A 15,316-nucleotide genomic window follows, 5' to 3' on the forward strand; every position below is an offset into this window, starting at 1 on the left:
CTTAAAATTATATAATTATCGGCAAAATAAAACAAATTAGAAAACAAATTATTGAAAGGGAGAAACTAAACTAAATTAGCTTGATTAATTGACTGTATATAAAAATGTCTTTCTATCTTCTAGGAATTGTAAAGATTTTATGAACTAAAGCATCAACTTTTATACAAACAAGATTAAACTGTATTCAGTTCTTTAAACTTTGAAAATAATAACCATGAGATACAATAACATTGTTCCTTACTTTGTTGTACCTTAACTTTTGTTGATTTAATTCCTATATTCTTATAGATTTGTTTTACGTTTGTGGATTACGACAACTGAATAATTTCCAATCATGAGGTAAAATCTAAAGATTCCTGCCCAAGATCAAGGTGATTTACGGTTTACTCAATGTCACGGCTAATTACTAATTATGATTTGTTGTTGTTTTCGGGACGCACGTTCTTACGCATTAATTACGGGAATTTTCGGAAACAAAAATAAAAGAATTGACACGCAGGCGCAACACACACACATACACGTTCACAAGCGCATTCAGGGGGGAAGGAGAAGGAAGAGACTGAAAAAGAGAGAGCGACACAGAATTGTCGTTATTGCTGTTTATGCGATTACACGAAAAGAGATCACGATATTTTATTCAACAACATAAAAATGTGTTCGAAATTGCAAGTTAAAATTTCTCAAAACAATAAATGATCATAAATTTCGTTGAGTCTTAAAATAAATCTCTTTAAAACTGAAGCCATATTTGCTGTTTTAAGAAGAAGTACACGTTTCTGTCCATATCATCAATAACAGCCATTCAATGTTTGTGCAAAACAAACGCTGTTTGAACATTATTTGTCGCAATTAGGTGACAAAATTCGTGATCGTAATACCGATCGACGTGAGAACGAAGTATCTGATCGTTTTTTTTATTTTCTTTTTGTTTTTGCTTTGCCACTTGCAAAACCGGTTCTACCGGCATTTCATACACACAAACACACACACACTGCGACACTTTTCCACCTTCGAACAACAACAAAAAAAACGGTGGCTTGAAGTGCGCTTACATTTACTCTCACCCATGCACACACACACACAAGATGGGAAATTCCTTTAATGCAGAAGGAAAATCGCTGGATTTTACCTTTTTGTTTATAGCTCATTTAGCATTCCAAAATTTTAGCATGGCGCCACGATTAAAACAGATATTTGTATTTCCGAAACTCACACTCGAAAAAAAAACAACAAAACAAACAAGCGCGGATTTTTGGAGAATTGCTTTGAATTTTTACGCGCTCTGCAACAACAATAAGCGAATAAGCCGCTATGTTCGCCCCTCAATGAAAACAGGGTTGTCCTGGGTTTTTATTTGATTGTAGTACTATTTGTATTTGTGTTTTTGGTTTAAGTTTTTTTTTTGTAGTTTTTCGCGGCGATGGAACGATTTCTTATATTTAAACGGGGAACGACGGAAAGCAAATGATTGCAGTTAAATCTAGAGGTGACAAAACGTCGATGGTATAATCGATGACTTCGACGGTATGTTCTCAAGAAATCGGTAATATCGAAAGATGTTGTGCCTTCTCTCACACTTTGCTAACTGCGGAGTATGTCTTCGATATCTGGGGTATGTCTTCGCTACCTGGGGAGTAATAATAATTTAATTTAACTAAATAAATGACATCTGGACTCCGTTTTATTTTACAGATATATTTTTTATTTCAAAAATGTACCAGCGGTGTGTCTTTCAGCAATAAGAGTCATTTACCATTATGATTAAACAAAAATAATGCTACTAAAATCAGTTGTTATTGCCATTAAAGAAATAATGCCAAACAATTAATTACCTTTGAAAAATAACTGCTAAAGAAAAGTAGTGCTTATGATTAAACAATTTAACGCTAATCAAATAAAATGCACTACTTTTGACAACAACAGATGTACAAAACAATGTACTACTTCTGAAATAAATTAATGAAAAAATTACTTATTTAAATTAAATTTATGCTTTCATTAAAGTTCTTCGTACTTAATATTTTATATATTTTGAAACGAAATATTTATTTAATATAAAAGAAATAAAATTAATATGAAGTGAAACACATTTTGACTTAAATACAACACCTCTCGGGGCTAAATCGGTACCGAAATTATTTAACTCAAAGTGTAAGTGTATTAAAACACTATGTTTTTCTCTGGGTGTAGATATGCGAATATGTTTTAATTATTTTGTTGCTATGTTTGCTTAAGAAATTAATATTTCTTTTGCTGCTAAAATAAAATAGGTACAAAAGTAAACATTTTTTAAGGTTGTAAATTTCTCCTTTCCCAAAGCTTTGTTTTTGCTGTTTTTCCTTTTGAGCTAAGTTTTTCCCCCTATAAGTGGGCTTTTCTTTCAAATTGGGACTAACAAAATGTTGGTTGGTAAGGGTTCAACAACAATTATGTTGTTCACTTTTATATTAGTTCAAAGCATCAATCTTTTTTTTAGCCCCCTATTTTATTTGGATGGTTGTTATCTGTTATATTTATAAAAATATACTATAAATAGTGGTTGGTAAGGGTGCGAAGACCCAAATAACCTTTTATACAATCGCTGTTAGTTATAAAAAGCTAAACACAATTTGGATTTTTTAGAACAACATTTTATGTTTTGTATATCATATTTTAAGCTTAATTCTAAACTTTAATTTTTTTCCAACCCACTATTTTATTTGGAAGTTTTTTATCTACTATAAATAAAGTTTACTGGCTTGTAATGGTGCAAGATCTGAAATTACCTTAATGAAATGGCGCTGTTAGCTAATAAAAGTTGAAAACAAGTAAAATAATTTTGAGAACAATATTTTATTGTTTTTATATCATTTCTTGAGCTTGATGCAAAACTTCAATCTTTTTTTCCAGCCTCCTAAATAACTCGCAAGTATGTTATCTATTAGTTATATAATAAGTATACTATAAATAACAGATATTAGTTTGTAATGTGGCAAGATCTTAAATTGCCTTAGCTAATAAAATCTGAACCCAATTGAGACTTTTTTTGGAAAACATTTTATATTTTGTATATAGTTTAAAGTCGTTTATTGTAGGGGGGCGAGATCTAAAATAACCTTAAAAATTGCCTTGTTGCCATAAAAAGCTGTACACAATTTTGATATTTTTTAGAACACCTATATCGTTTCCTGAGCTTCATGCAAAACTTCGACCGTTTTTTCCAACCCCCTATTTAACTTGGAAGTGTGTTATCTATTGACCGTATAAGAAATATACTATAAATAAAATATGTTTATTGGTTAGGGTGCGAGTTCTAAAATTACCTTAATAATATGGCGCTGTTAACTATAATAAGCTGAACACAATTTAGATGTTTTTACTTATTATAAATAATATACTTGTATATCGTTTCTAGCTTCCTATTTTCAACTAAATATGTTATGTTATTTATGTTTGTATGTTATCTTAATAATAACACAGAAAAAAATCCGTTATCCTTCAAAAAGTTTTCGTTTAATGAACTGAATTCCAAAAAAAAATCTTAATTTTATCCTGCGGTTGGAAATAATTTGTTGGGGTTGCAAATTCCTAATTTCCCAGTGCTTTTTTTCATCGTGTTTTTTTAAGGGATACATTTTTAGCCTTTTAAGTTGCCAATTCAAGTTGGGACTTCAAAAAAGTGCTTATTAAGGGAGTGAGATCTATAAATACCTACATTTTATATCGCCGTTGGCTATAAAAAGCTGGACGAAATTTAGATCTTTTTAAAACAACATTTTATGTATTGTATATCTTTCTTGCCTTGTTTTTGCGATCTGTCTCTCGCTAGTATGAACTGTTGTCTAAAAGAAACAACATATTTAGATATTAAAAAATGTGATTTTTTATTGAACATTCATTTTTTTTTGCAAAAATGTATTGTTGGACAATAATATTATTTAACAAACATAGTAAGCATTGACCTTAAAGAGAGTGGATTCGTTTTGAAAAAGAACCAAACCATTTGACATTAGACAAAAAGGTCGCTAAAATTCGTTTTTTTTTACAAGCGGAGTTTCTTACCACCAAGCCACCTATGGGAAAAATCAGAAATTGAAGCGCCACCTTTCCATCAAATAAGCGTTAGCGCCGCCTATCTCTCATTACTTGAATAGACGCTGCTAGGTGGCGCCACTGCTTTATCGATTATTTGTGAAATTTTAGCTTGGTGGCGCTACTGAAAGCCACTCACAAGAACAAAAATCATAAAATAGTACTGCCGCCACCTAGCAGCGCCTATCAAGGACATCCACAAAAAAATAATACAAAAAAAGAGACTAATTAAGCTGCAATACTGGGTCGCGAAAAATGTACAGCTTTTCATGTGTCAAAGGACATTTTGGAAAATTAAAGAAACCCTTGGAAATTTCAGTTTTTGGTGGAAACATTTTGTATGCTTACTAAAATGAGTAAACCGATTTTGTGAAAAATATTTTCCTTGTCTCAAGTTCAGCTAAAATTTGATAAAAATCCTTTGAGAGCTTTAAAAAAATAGACAGCTTGAAGCTTAATCTTTCTCAATTATTGTTAAGACTTAGTTAGAAATAACTTAACCAGATAAGGATTTTTTGATATATCCGCTGGGGAACAATAAATCAACAAAACATACTGTCAAAAAATGTAAATAAATTTAAGGAACACTTAACTACATTAAGTTGAATTAAATATTAGCCATTGAAGTTGTTTTTTGTCTTCGTTTATTTCATCGCATGATTCGCTTAACTTCTAGGTTACAGGTATAGTATACAGCTTGATTCGGGTTAGGATCTACAGCCTAGGCCTAGGTTCTACTGACAGGTTCAGGTATAGATTAGCTTTAGTCACAGCTCGGCGCAGCTGGCTGGCTGCTGCCCTCGTGCCTCTCGTGTCGCTTTTACCTCCAAGAACGCCTCGATCACTTACTCACTAATAAATGCATTTCGCCTCCGGTACGTTTTCAACTTGATTCCACACTTCGTTTGGGAATTCTTCTCCTGGTTTTCTTGTTTCTAATTTCTAATTTCTAAAATTTGTAGTTGGTAATTTTGCTCTGCTTTCGATGCTGCTTGGAAGTAAAAGCGCTAAAAGACGATTCATAGCTTTAGAAAACAGATTGTTGTACAACAATAGTAAAACAAAACTAAAAATATGAAAAAAAAAAATATATGGAAAACTATAAATAACATTGAACCAGTTGGAATTATGTACAATTCGAATTCCTGACATAAATAAATAAATATACATTTAAATGCAACTTAAATGAATCGGCCCTCGACTTATAACCTACTATATTAAATAATATATATATATATATATATATATATATATATATATATGTATATCGGTATATGCACGTATATAGATAAATGCACAACAAACGAAACAAATTCGAGCACATTGGCAACCCACAAAGCACTTGGCAACTAAATCCTACTAATACACGGTACGGGGAAGGGAAGGGATGGGGAAAGGATAATAGATGTGGGCTGTTGTGGATGTGGATGTGGATGCGGATGGGATCGCCTGGGATCCTAGTCGATCACCACCGACCACGGATGGTCCACGCGGCCGTACTGGATGTCGGTGAGGGACTCGCGGATCAGCTCGTGCACGGGCTTCTCCTGCTCCATGGTGGGTATGTACAGGTCCTGGCCGAGGTAGTTGATGCGGTTCACCGGACTGACCACGCACGCCGTTCCCGCTCCAAAGAGCTCCAGCAGCTGTTCAAGTGGGGATCAATCCAAATGAGTTATGTGCTTACGAGAAGTGAATTCTATCTGGGATCACTTACCCTTCCCTGGTTGAGGAGCTCGCAGACCATGGGCATGGTGATGGTCGCCTCGCTCACCTTGAACTTGCCCCACTGGCGGGTCATGCGCAGGATGGAGTCGCGGGTGATTCCGGGCAGGATCAGGCCACTCAGCGGCGGGGTAACCAGCACTTGTTCTGCAAATGGCAATGGGCACACAAATTGGTTAAGTACTTCAAAAAGAAATGTATCTAAAAAACGCGCAAAAAAATAAATCTGGTTTCTAAAATCGTTCTTGGTACATAACTCAGTTAAAAATTAAAAGAAAATTAAATAAAATAAACCTTATTTGAAGTCCCTACACTAATTGGTGTTTATTGTTTTAAGAAACATTGCTTCAATATATAAACACCATGCGGTTATCACTTTTAATATGTGGAATAAATAAATAAATAATTATGTAGTTACATTTTAGCAAAAACATTTCTTGATTTTTTAAAATTTTAATTTACTGAATACATATCCTTTAAATGGTCGAAAACGCGTCAACAAATCTATTTAGAACTTGACGTTTTTACATCACAAAACTGAGCACTTAAAAACCCTTAAAAATACAGAGAAACCTACCTCCTTGATCGTTTACGTAGAACATGAAGATGTTCATGGTGCCCACTTCGGTGAGCTGGTGATCCTCGCCGTAGAGCCACAACACCTGCTGCAGTCCCCTGGCCGCCGCCTCCTTCTGCACATTGATCGTGGGTGCGTAGTTGGAGCCCATCTTTCGGTTGCCCACACCGCCTGGCCAGGCACGAACATAGCTGGGATCGGCCAACAGGGAAACGGCACCGGAGGAGCCCGTCTTGAAGTAGCTGCCCACCGGACTGAGGATCGTGTAGAGCAGGGCCGAGTCCGAAGAAGCCACTCCCAGTGTAGGCTGTAAGTTGGACCAACCAGGGATTAATAAAGTGACCGAGATGTATAGTATGGTTTACATTTTGTCCTTTAACTGTGCTGTTGCAAAAGCAAAGCCAAAGCAAAATCAACGAAAGCAAAAGAAAGCTTTCAGAATTGGGAAAATTCAAAGATATGTTTCAAGCTTGATATTAATAAAAAAAAATTTACTTTTTTTTCTTTCAGTTATGCTGAACAATCTAAGAATCTTTTTGTATAAATGTAAAATTTGCTTTAAAAATGCTGAGAGCAACACAAAGTTAATGTTCTGGCTTTGCTTCTGAAAGTTTGAAATGCTTGCTTTCAAAGTTCGAAGCAAAAGCAAAATCAAATGAAATGAAATGCTTTTACAGCAGCTGCCGGACTTTTCACAGAAAAGCAAAGCAGGGCAAAACAAAGGAAGGCAAATATTTTTAATTTTGCTTTGCTTTCATTCAATACCTTTGTCGAGATCTTGGCAAAAGCACAGCAGAGATTTAGGTGCTTTTGCTTGCTTGGACACAGTTTTTCATTATCTGGTACTATATACTCACATCAATGCCGATCAGTGTGGGGCGGATGTACAAGCTGGCGGTGTCCGTGTGGGGAACCCACTCGGAGTCGATAGAAATCAGGCGGGACAGGCACTGGACGAACTCCTTGCCCTCGAAGGTGGGCAGGCCGGAGCGCTGGGCGGCGAGGTTCATGCGGTTCATGTTCATGTCCGGCCGGAAGATTCGGATCTTGCCGTCGACGCCGCGGTACGCCTTCATGCCCTCGAAGAGCTGCAATGAATGGGAAACGGCATAGGATTGATAAGACAACAACATGGCAACAAGGCATCTTAATACGTCAGACCGCGGGCGACTTGTTTACAGAGATTACGGCTTGCGGATTACTGTGTGGAACAAGGGGGATGGTGACAAGACAACAAACCGCTCTCAAGTCACCAAAAAGGTTGCGAATTCGATTCTTCTAGTTTATCCCCTAAATGTGGACTTGTGTTTTTAGAACACATCATTAAGGTCTCACTACTTTTTAGTTGAAGAATTTTTTTTTTCTAGCAATACGCAACACTTTGATTTTAAAAGTCAAAGGATAGGTTTAGAGTGGGATAATCTCAACTGAACTATTTATATTTGACTTGATAGGTCCTGAATATAATATTTGATGAGCTTTCACGAGTCAAACTCTTTTTATAGATCTGGATTGAAAGTGGCGCTCAATTGCATTTTCAATATAGGGGAATCCTCAGGAAAATAAGCTTCTTTATAGAAAATAAGTTAAACTCGATATAGGCTATGCATTCAGTTTAGTATTGAGTAATGGGAGTAATGGGTTTCCGAAGACTTCGCTTACCTCAACGGCGTAGTGCAGCACCTTGGCGGCCGGATGCATGACTAGGTTCTCCAGCGGCGTGATCTCCGGTCGCTGCCATCCCCCGAGGCTCTTGTGGTAGTAGATCTTGAGCATGTGATCGGTGAAGAGGCGGCCGAAGCCCAGCTCCCCGTCGTTGTCCGGCTTCGGCTGCAGTTGCTCCGGAGCGGCCAAACGCACGGATAGCTGGGAGGCGCGGAACTGGTGGCCCAGATCCTTGTCGTGCTTCACGGGCTCCGGTGCACTGGTGTACTGGGCATCCACCGAGGCGGTGATCTGGAAGTCCGCCGCCGACTTCTGTTGCTGCTGCTGCTGGGCCGCTTGGGCGGCCTTCAGCGACTGGTTGCTGCACAGCCGGATCGACTGGGCGATGAAGCGGATTAGACGGTGCTGGTTGCGGAAAATATCCTGTAAACAAACCAAAAATGCCTCATGAGCAACATTCAAAAACAGTATTTCGAAAAATTCTCAAAAATGCTTCAACCTGTATTCAAATAAACTTTAAAATATTGATTGTAATCTATAAGATTTTAATATGATTTTTAATCTAAAAAGAAATACAATGATCAAGCTGCATAAATATACTAATTTCATTTACTATAAATAAATTCTGTACAATAAAACAAAAATTTGGATTTGAAAAAATTTAATATCAAACGCAAAAGCATAGTATAAAATATAAATTGTTAAATAGTAATAAAAATTTATAATTTTAAAATATCAAGCATATCATTTATAACCCACAAATTATAATATAAGTAGCCTTGTTTATTTATTTATAAGTCAAAAACTAAATGTTTTAAATATTATAAAAAACTGCTTATATATTAAATTAGATTTATTTCTTAAGACAACTATAATAAATATAAAAAATTATATTTTCTTAGCCCATTGGTTAAACAAAGTAAATATTTTATTTTAAATCGTTATATATTTTAATTATCTGTTTGTGAAGGTAAAGTAAATGAAACCGAATTTAAACAAATCGGAATAGCTGCCCGCCACTGATGATATGCTAATTTGGGTCTAGACCCCAACCGAAATTGCCAAGCTGCCGAAAATGATTTGCACATTAATTAATTTTCAATTTGCAAGGCAGACGATCTTGTTTGCGGGACTTGCACTGATGTAACCCCGGTTTTGGTATTGTCTACATTCCGGGTCAGACGAGAGTCAGCAGTTTAGATTCGATTCCGGCACGGATTGGAGACAAGAGCTAATCTACAATAGTCTGTTTACTTTATTATATTTCAGCCGATGCCGTTCATCTCTCCTTGACGGATGGCTGATGAAATCGACCAAACTATCGACTAAGCCAAAAAACCAGCCAGTCCAACGAAAAATGACAAGTTGACATCAATGGTCGGCATTGCGTCAGCCAAAAATGTTGAACTGAAATACTCAAAAAACTACCAGAAAAGCGCGCTTAAAAACTCGTTCGGAATTGTCGTCTGTAAGTCTGCCTGCCTACAACATTGCTTATCGCGGCGTTTCGTGGGAATGGAAAGTGATAAGAACAGGCCATAAATGTCCAAAATAAAGCATTAATGGGTTCTATTTATATGTGGTCTGGATGGCTGGGAGCGTGTCAGGTTGTTCGGAAAAAGTCTGTCAATAAAACAAAAGGTCTGGAGATAGTCCATCAACAGTATCCACCGGAAACTTTACGATTCCACCACATTTTATTATAGGTTTTTTAAAATTCGTATTAACAGAGCTACCCTTCAAAAAAAAAAAAAAAAAAAAACATAGCTGATATGGAAACTATTCTGATTTATGCTTTAATCTAACATTTTTTTTATTGTTCTTATTTATAGCTTATTAGCGAAAAAACATAGCTCCATATGTTTCAAAGTTAAATCATTTCTAAATCAAGAAATATTAAGATATTTTCTTCAAATTTTTAGATTTATTAGGTAGCGAAATTCTAAATCTAAAAGCGTCATAAGCTTCGTTTTTACTACTGACTTAAAATCGAAAATTTATTTTTATTTTAGTCAAATCAGTCAAATGCATAAGCTTTGTTCATATTTTTCTTGTTTTTAAATGTGTCGGATTGATAAAAACATCAAACGAGAGTCACGATTTGCACATCTTCATAAAAAGCTACGAATATACTTTGATTTCAGTCTGTTGCTAGCTTATTAAAATTTAGATTTATTGGCGGCGCTACCGATGGTGATGATGGGCTTTTTTTTGGATTTTTGATTACAAACCTTAGCGTTAATTGCCATTTTGGTTGTCATCTTGTTGGTTTTAGCGTTGGAACTTTCTTTCTCGCTTTTGTTGTGGTATTAAGACTCTCTTCGATGCTTTAAATCGCTCTTTTAGCGTCTCTTGCACTTGCACTTTGCCGCACTTGCGCGAACCGATATTAATTTGTATTTCTTGGTTTTTAATTTAACGGGAAAGGAACTGCACTTTGCACAGTAAAAAAAATTGTTAAGCACACAGTTGCCTTATATTGCGGGTTTTGATATACTTTCTTTTTTATTAGGCCTTTCAGCTCGATCTTGACGGCACGAAGTCTCTGCAAGAAATGAGTTGCCGCCACCTATATAGTAATATATATAGCCGATCCACGGGTTGTATGTGTGTGTGGGTGTGGAGTCGTACGATTACCGTTCGAGCGCCATTTTAAGAGCGTAGCGCAGGAAAGGCCGCTAAGAGAGCGGAAGAGAGAGCGCGAGCGTCTACACTGCGATAAGAGTCATATATATTTCAAAATTATAATAAATGGATTTATATATTTGAAATGGAAAAGATTGCCAAGACGATAATGAGTGTCTCTTATTTATTTCTGATTGCATATTTCATTACAGCTCAAATATAATACGAAGGCAAGTGACTGACAATAATGAATAGATGACATTTGGCAATAACTTTCATCACCTTTTTAATAATTAGGAATAAACAAGCCTACAAATGTATGTATATACATATAAAATAAATTAAATTTCTATTGAAGAAGAGTTTAGCAAATATATATATAATTATTAAATTTGTCAAACGATACGCTCAGACACTTTTTAGTTATTTGATAAATTGAGTTCACCGTTAAAAAATAATTCACAAATCATTGTTTTTAATTAAAAGAAAATTTTGTAAAATAACGTAGTTGCTCAGGTCATGTTTATTTTTTTTTAAAACCCGAACTGTTTTTAATCTGTGCCTTTCAAAATAGAGTTCATTCCTGACTTGCAACTTGTAATCATTATATTATAGTCATAATAATTAGGGGAAAAGGTAAAATCAGGCTAAAAGCAAGTAAGTAAAATAAACGAATAAAATGAATTCTATATTCTACATTTAAATAAAGTAAATTTTGACGAGTGTAGCAAATACATAAGGTGCCGAAAATCGAATGTTTTTTCGGTTTGCTCCCATACCGAATCTCTTGGTGCGACTTTGGCTGGTTTTCGGGTTTCGTACGATCGATCGATCGGCACTACGTCTTGTTGCTGCCCCCGAAAAAAGGGGGCTTTGGGGGCGGAGATGTGGGGGGGCGGACCCCCATGGGCTGCGTACTTATTTGGGCGCAGCGGTCGGCGATTTCGGCCGGCAGAGTGTTTTTGGTTCTCGTTTTTTAGCTGACTTTTTTTGTTGTTCGATTTTGTTTTTGCCTCGACAATTTTGAGCAATTATTTTCGGTTGAATTTTTTTGCTTTTTTGACATATTTGCTTCGAGTTGAGTCTTGGATTTTTCGACGGCTTCTCTTCTGGTTCTAGTTCTTTGTTTGCGCCGCATGTGTACGTTTCCATTAAAAGTGAGTACACAATGGAATAGGTACTTTTATCTATATATTTATATCTATGAGAGCATATATCTATAAACTTAGGTTTGTATCTGTAAAATAGGTATCAGTTCAATCAAGGAATATTGTTTGATATACAAGTAGTTTTAAACTAGGCCTAACAATTTTGAGCTTTGAGCGGGGACTTAATTACAAATTTGAATGCGATTAATTTAAGAAAATTTTAGCCTGTCCAAATTCGATACAAACGAATTGAGTTCGGGGTGGAAAATGACCCTTTTTATGACGCACACGTGGTATCAATATTAGCCACTTCCTCCTTCACTTCCTGCTACCTGGCTAACTTCTTGTTCTTTTTTTACCACGCAAAACGATTGGGTGGAAAATGTGGAAAACATGACGTGCACGTTTTCGTTTGGTTTTTTATTTTCCTGTTTTCCAGCTCGTAGTTTCCCAACTGATAACGCTCCGGATTTGCTGTGTGTGTTTAACAGATTGTGCAAAACAGATTTGAGAAAGGTAAAACAAAAAACAAAAAACCAAAAACAAAATAAAAAAAACACACACAAAGTGATTCCCACTATAATCCTAATCCTGGCTGATGCAATATCTAAATCAGCTACATCACGATCAGTCGCTGATAAGAGAAACTCAAGTTTTCTTGGGATTTCTCACGCCATGTGGGCTGTAACTTAAGAGAGGGCCGATCCGGTAAAAGAGATATAGCCATAAATATGTGCATTACATGCCTCTCTTGAAATAATTGTAATGCTAGATGCTTCTCCCACTCGCTCTCAACTGGTTGATAAACAAATAAATTAGTGGCTTTCAATGTCAATGGACGAATCTCGAAGCGAGATAGTCAATGGTCGTTCCATCTCACTCGGTCACCCGGTGACCAGTTTTCATTGCTCTGTGGTCACTGGGTCATCCGGATATTCATCTTTTTTTGCAGGCGACCTTGTTGTACATCTTCATAAGGACCTGGCTCTGTTTTTGTTATTACACCTATCTCCAAGGTTAGCATTCACATAGTTTACAGATAAAGAAATTCAATCGAAGTTCTTAACAAGTATTTTAATGTCTGATATCTAATTTTTTAAATTTATTTAACACGTTATAATCGAAGATATAATATTTATTAAACCCATTAGTTTTCAGAAAGCCATTTCATTATCCCAGGTTTCAGAGAAAATTTTAGTATTGAATATTTTTTTAAATTTATTTGGGTATATTGTTGAAAACAATATCGAATCACATCTAGTAATAAAAAACGTAAAAACCAACTAATGTGCGACGGATTTTAGAGAGTGATCAAAACAACAACAGAAGCAAAGGAAAAAACAGCCTGATAAAATAAACGATTTCCAGCGAAATACGTAACGAAGCCACAAGAAACACAAACCAGTCAAGGTATCGTTCACTGGGAGAAAAATAGTGGTTTTTGGGTGGGGTAGCGTTCAAATCACTTCCCATCGGCACGTTACATTATAATTATCTGGCTTGTAAAATGAGAGCAAAAGTCATTGAACCGCCTGCACTGCTTCCACTGCTTACATTGTTTTTGCGCACGATCAAGGACGCTTTAAAAGTCTGCGTATACATATGTGTGTGTATGTGTGTGTGTGTGTTTTGTGTACTTTTGTATCTGTGAGATGGAGGGGGTGTGTCGCGTATCTCACTCACTGCGTGAGTGTGTGCGTGTGTTTTGGAGGCCCGTTCGCTGAAACGGGCCCACTTTTCGTACAGTCACAGATACAGATACAAACACAGATGCAGATACATACAGCAGTGCGCAAAATAATAGTACTTCGTGGCTTTCGAAGACACAATTTTTAGTATTTAATGTAGAATATTTAAAATAAATGCAAAAACGTCAACAAGATCTTGAGAAACTCGATTGATTCTAGCTTATACGAGTGTTTGGCTCAATAGAAATAAAAGTGTTTTGCTAAATGAAAATAGTAAATAACAGGGAATTTATCCATAGTTTTTAGATACACACACACTTAATGCTTTTAATTAAAACCGAATTTTGTAACTCCATAAAACTGCTTCTTTTAAATATACGTTCAATTTGTGCATTAATTTTATTCACAAGCAGTTTAAGTAAATATATTGTTAAGATGTAAAAATGAATTTTTAAAAAATTTATATTAATAAATAAATTTTCCGTGAACAATTTCAAAAAACTTTTTACAACAAATATTCACAATATTCTTTAGTATGCAGTTGTTATTAGTTTTTAGCTACTATTGTTTGCAGTTTGCTGTAAATATCGTTGTTGATCGCGTACCAAGTGTCGTATGCGCAATATGTTCGCCTTAACCCCCCCGCGGCCAGTTGGTCACCTTTATTTTTCCCGGGCTTTAGTTGACTTGTTTTCGCCCTGGCGTTACAATCATTCTGTTATTGTTATTGTTTTGTTGATGCCTGATGCCTTTCTGCGAGAGCTTGTTTCGTTACCTTGACGGCCGACCGCGTCATCCGAGCCCCTTGTGTTTTGTGGTATTTTTGGGTAAGATAATTCGTAAATATTTTCTGCCCTTACCAACGCACACTTTTATCCCACTGTTGCAGCGGGCCTTCGCATTGGCAAATTACGCTTTCGAAAAGGGAGCATTTGGGGGCCAGGGGCGATTCCAGCGGTGACGTCAAATCAGAGTTCTGAGTTCTCGGACCGAGCCGCTTTAATCGCACCCAACTGTGTCGAGGTAATTGCAATTGGAATTGGAATTGGAATTGTATTGGAATCGATCACGCGTCGCGATCCGTTTGCAGGGAACTCAATACGATTCACTAATTCAAAACACAAAACACAAAACACACTGTGTTGTGTGCTAAAGGGTTCTCGGGGTTCACAGACAACGACAACGACGCAGTTCCAATCGTATGATCAGTCCCGCCCGATATTAAGCACCAAGTTTTAGAGACTTTATCATAACAAACTATGGAAAATTTGTATGATTTTTTGTGTACAAAATTTACTAAAGAAAATTATACAAGCCCAGTTTAAGAAGCTAATAAAGGTTATTCTTTTTGATTTATTTTTGTTGCATTTGACTCTATTTTCTTTAAATTCTGTAAAATTGACATGTAAATTTATTAAACAAAGCACAAAATAATCAAAATAAAATAAACAATCAAACTTAATATTTTGACATATTTTATTAAATATAATGCATATATATGTTGAATACATTTAGTAAGCAAAAATGTTGAAATAATTATGTATCACTAAACATTTTAAGAAGAGAAGACTCTAAAGAAATAATAATACACTTACATATTTAAATATATATACTTAATAAAACAAAAATGATAAGAAACGTATAAGTATTTTGCATTAAAAGTTGAAAAACGAATATATATTGGATAACATATTGAAAAGAAGGATTACCCGCAACTTTATATGCTGTAAATTTTTTATTTTTTAAAGCAAATATAAAAAAATGATGTGTGTTTTGATTAGGAAATCAAAGAGGATCTTCCAACTTTGGGCGAAACA

General features: G+C 35.6%; 3 protein-coding genes across 5 annotated transcripts in view; 1 reads left to right on the forward strand and 2 right to left on the reverse strand.

Moving 5' to 3' along the window:
• Nucleotides 1-1,485, reverse strand: part of LOC128264776 (protein gone early) — a 31,696-nt gene extending 30,211 nt beyond the window's left edge. For 2 of the 3 annotated variants that reach the window (XM_053000439.1, XM_053000436.1), the window contains exon 1: nucleotides 1,130-1,483. The gene's annotated coding sequence lies outside the window, so the exon portion shown is untranslated. Of the gene's footprint in view, nucleotides 1-1,129 lie in introns of all 3 variants that reach the window. The other variant, XR_008268766.1, reaches the window with a different exon arrangement.
• Nucleotides 1-15,316, forward strand: part of LOC128264786 (uncharacterized) — a 76,178-nt gene that overhangs the window by 19,078 nt on the left and 41,784 nt on the right. The gene's annotated exons all lie outside the window — the stretch shown is intronic.
• On the reverse strand, nucleotides 4,699-10,600 carry LOC128264782 (branched-chain-amino-acid aminotransferase, cytosolic). Its single transcript, XM_053000447.1, has 6 exons — nucleotides 10,270-10,600; nucleotides 8,036-8,461; nucleotides 7,231-7,461; nucleotides 6,374-6,680; nucleotides 5,789-5,943; nucleotides 4,699-5,717 (listed from the first exon to the last, which is right to left on the reverse strand). The coding sequence occupies exons 1-6, from the start codon at nucleotides 10,297-10,299 to the stop codon at nucleotides 5,529-5,531; spliced, it is 1,338 nt and encodes a 445-aa protein (XP_052856407.1). The 5' UTR covers nucleotides 10,300-10,600; the 3' UTR covers nucleotides 4,699-5,528.

The sequence above is a fragment of the Drosophila gunungcola genome, unplaced genomic scaffold (assembly GCF_025200985.1).
Source record: "Drosophila gunungcola strain Sukarami unplaced genomic scaffold, Dgunungcola_SK_2 000078F, whole genome shotgun sequence".
NCBI lineage: Eukaryota > Metazoa > Arthropoda > Insecta > Diptera > Drosophilidae > Drosophila > Drosophila gunungcola.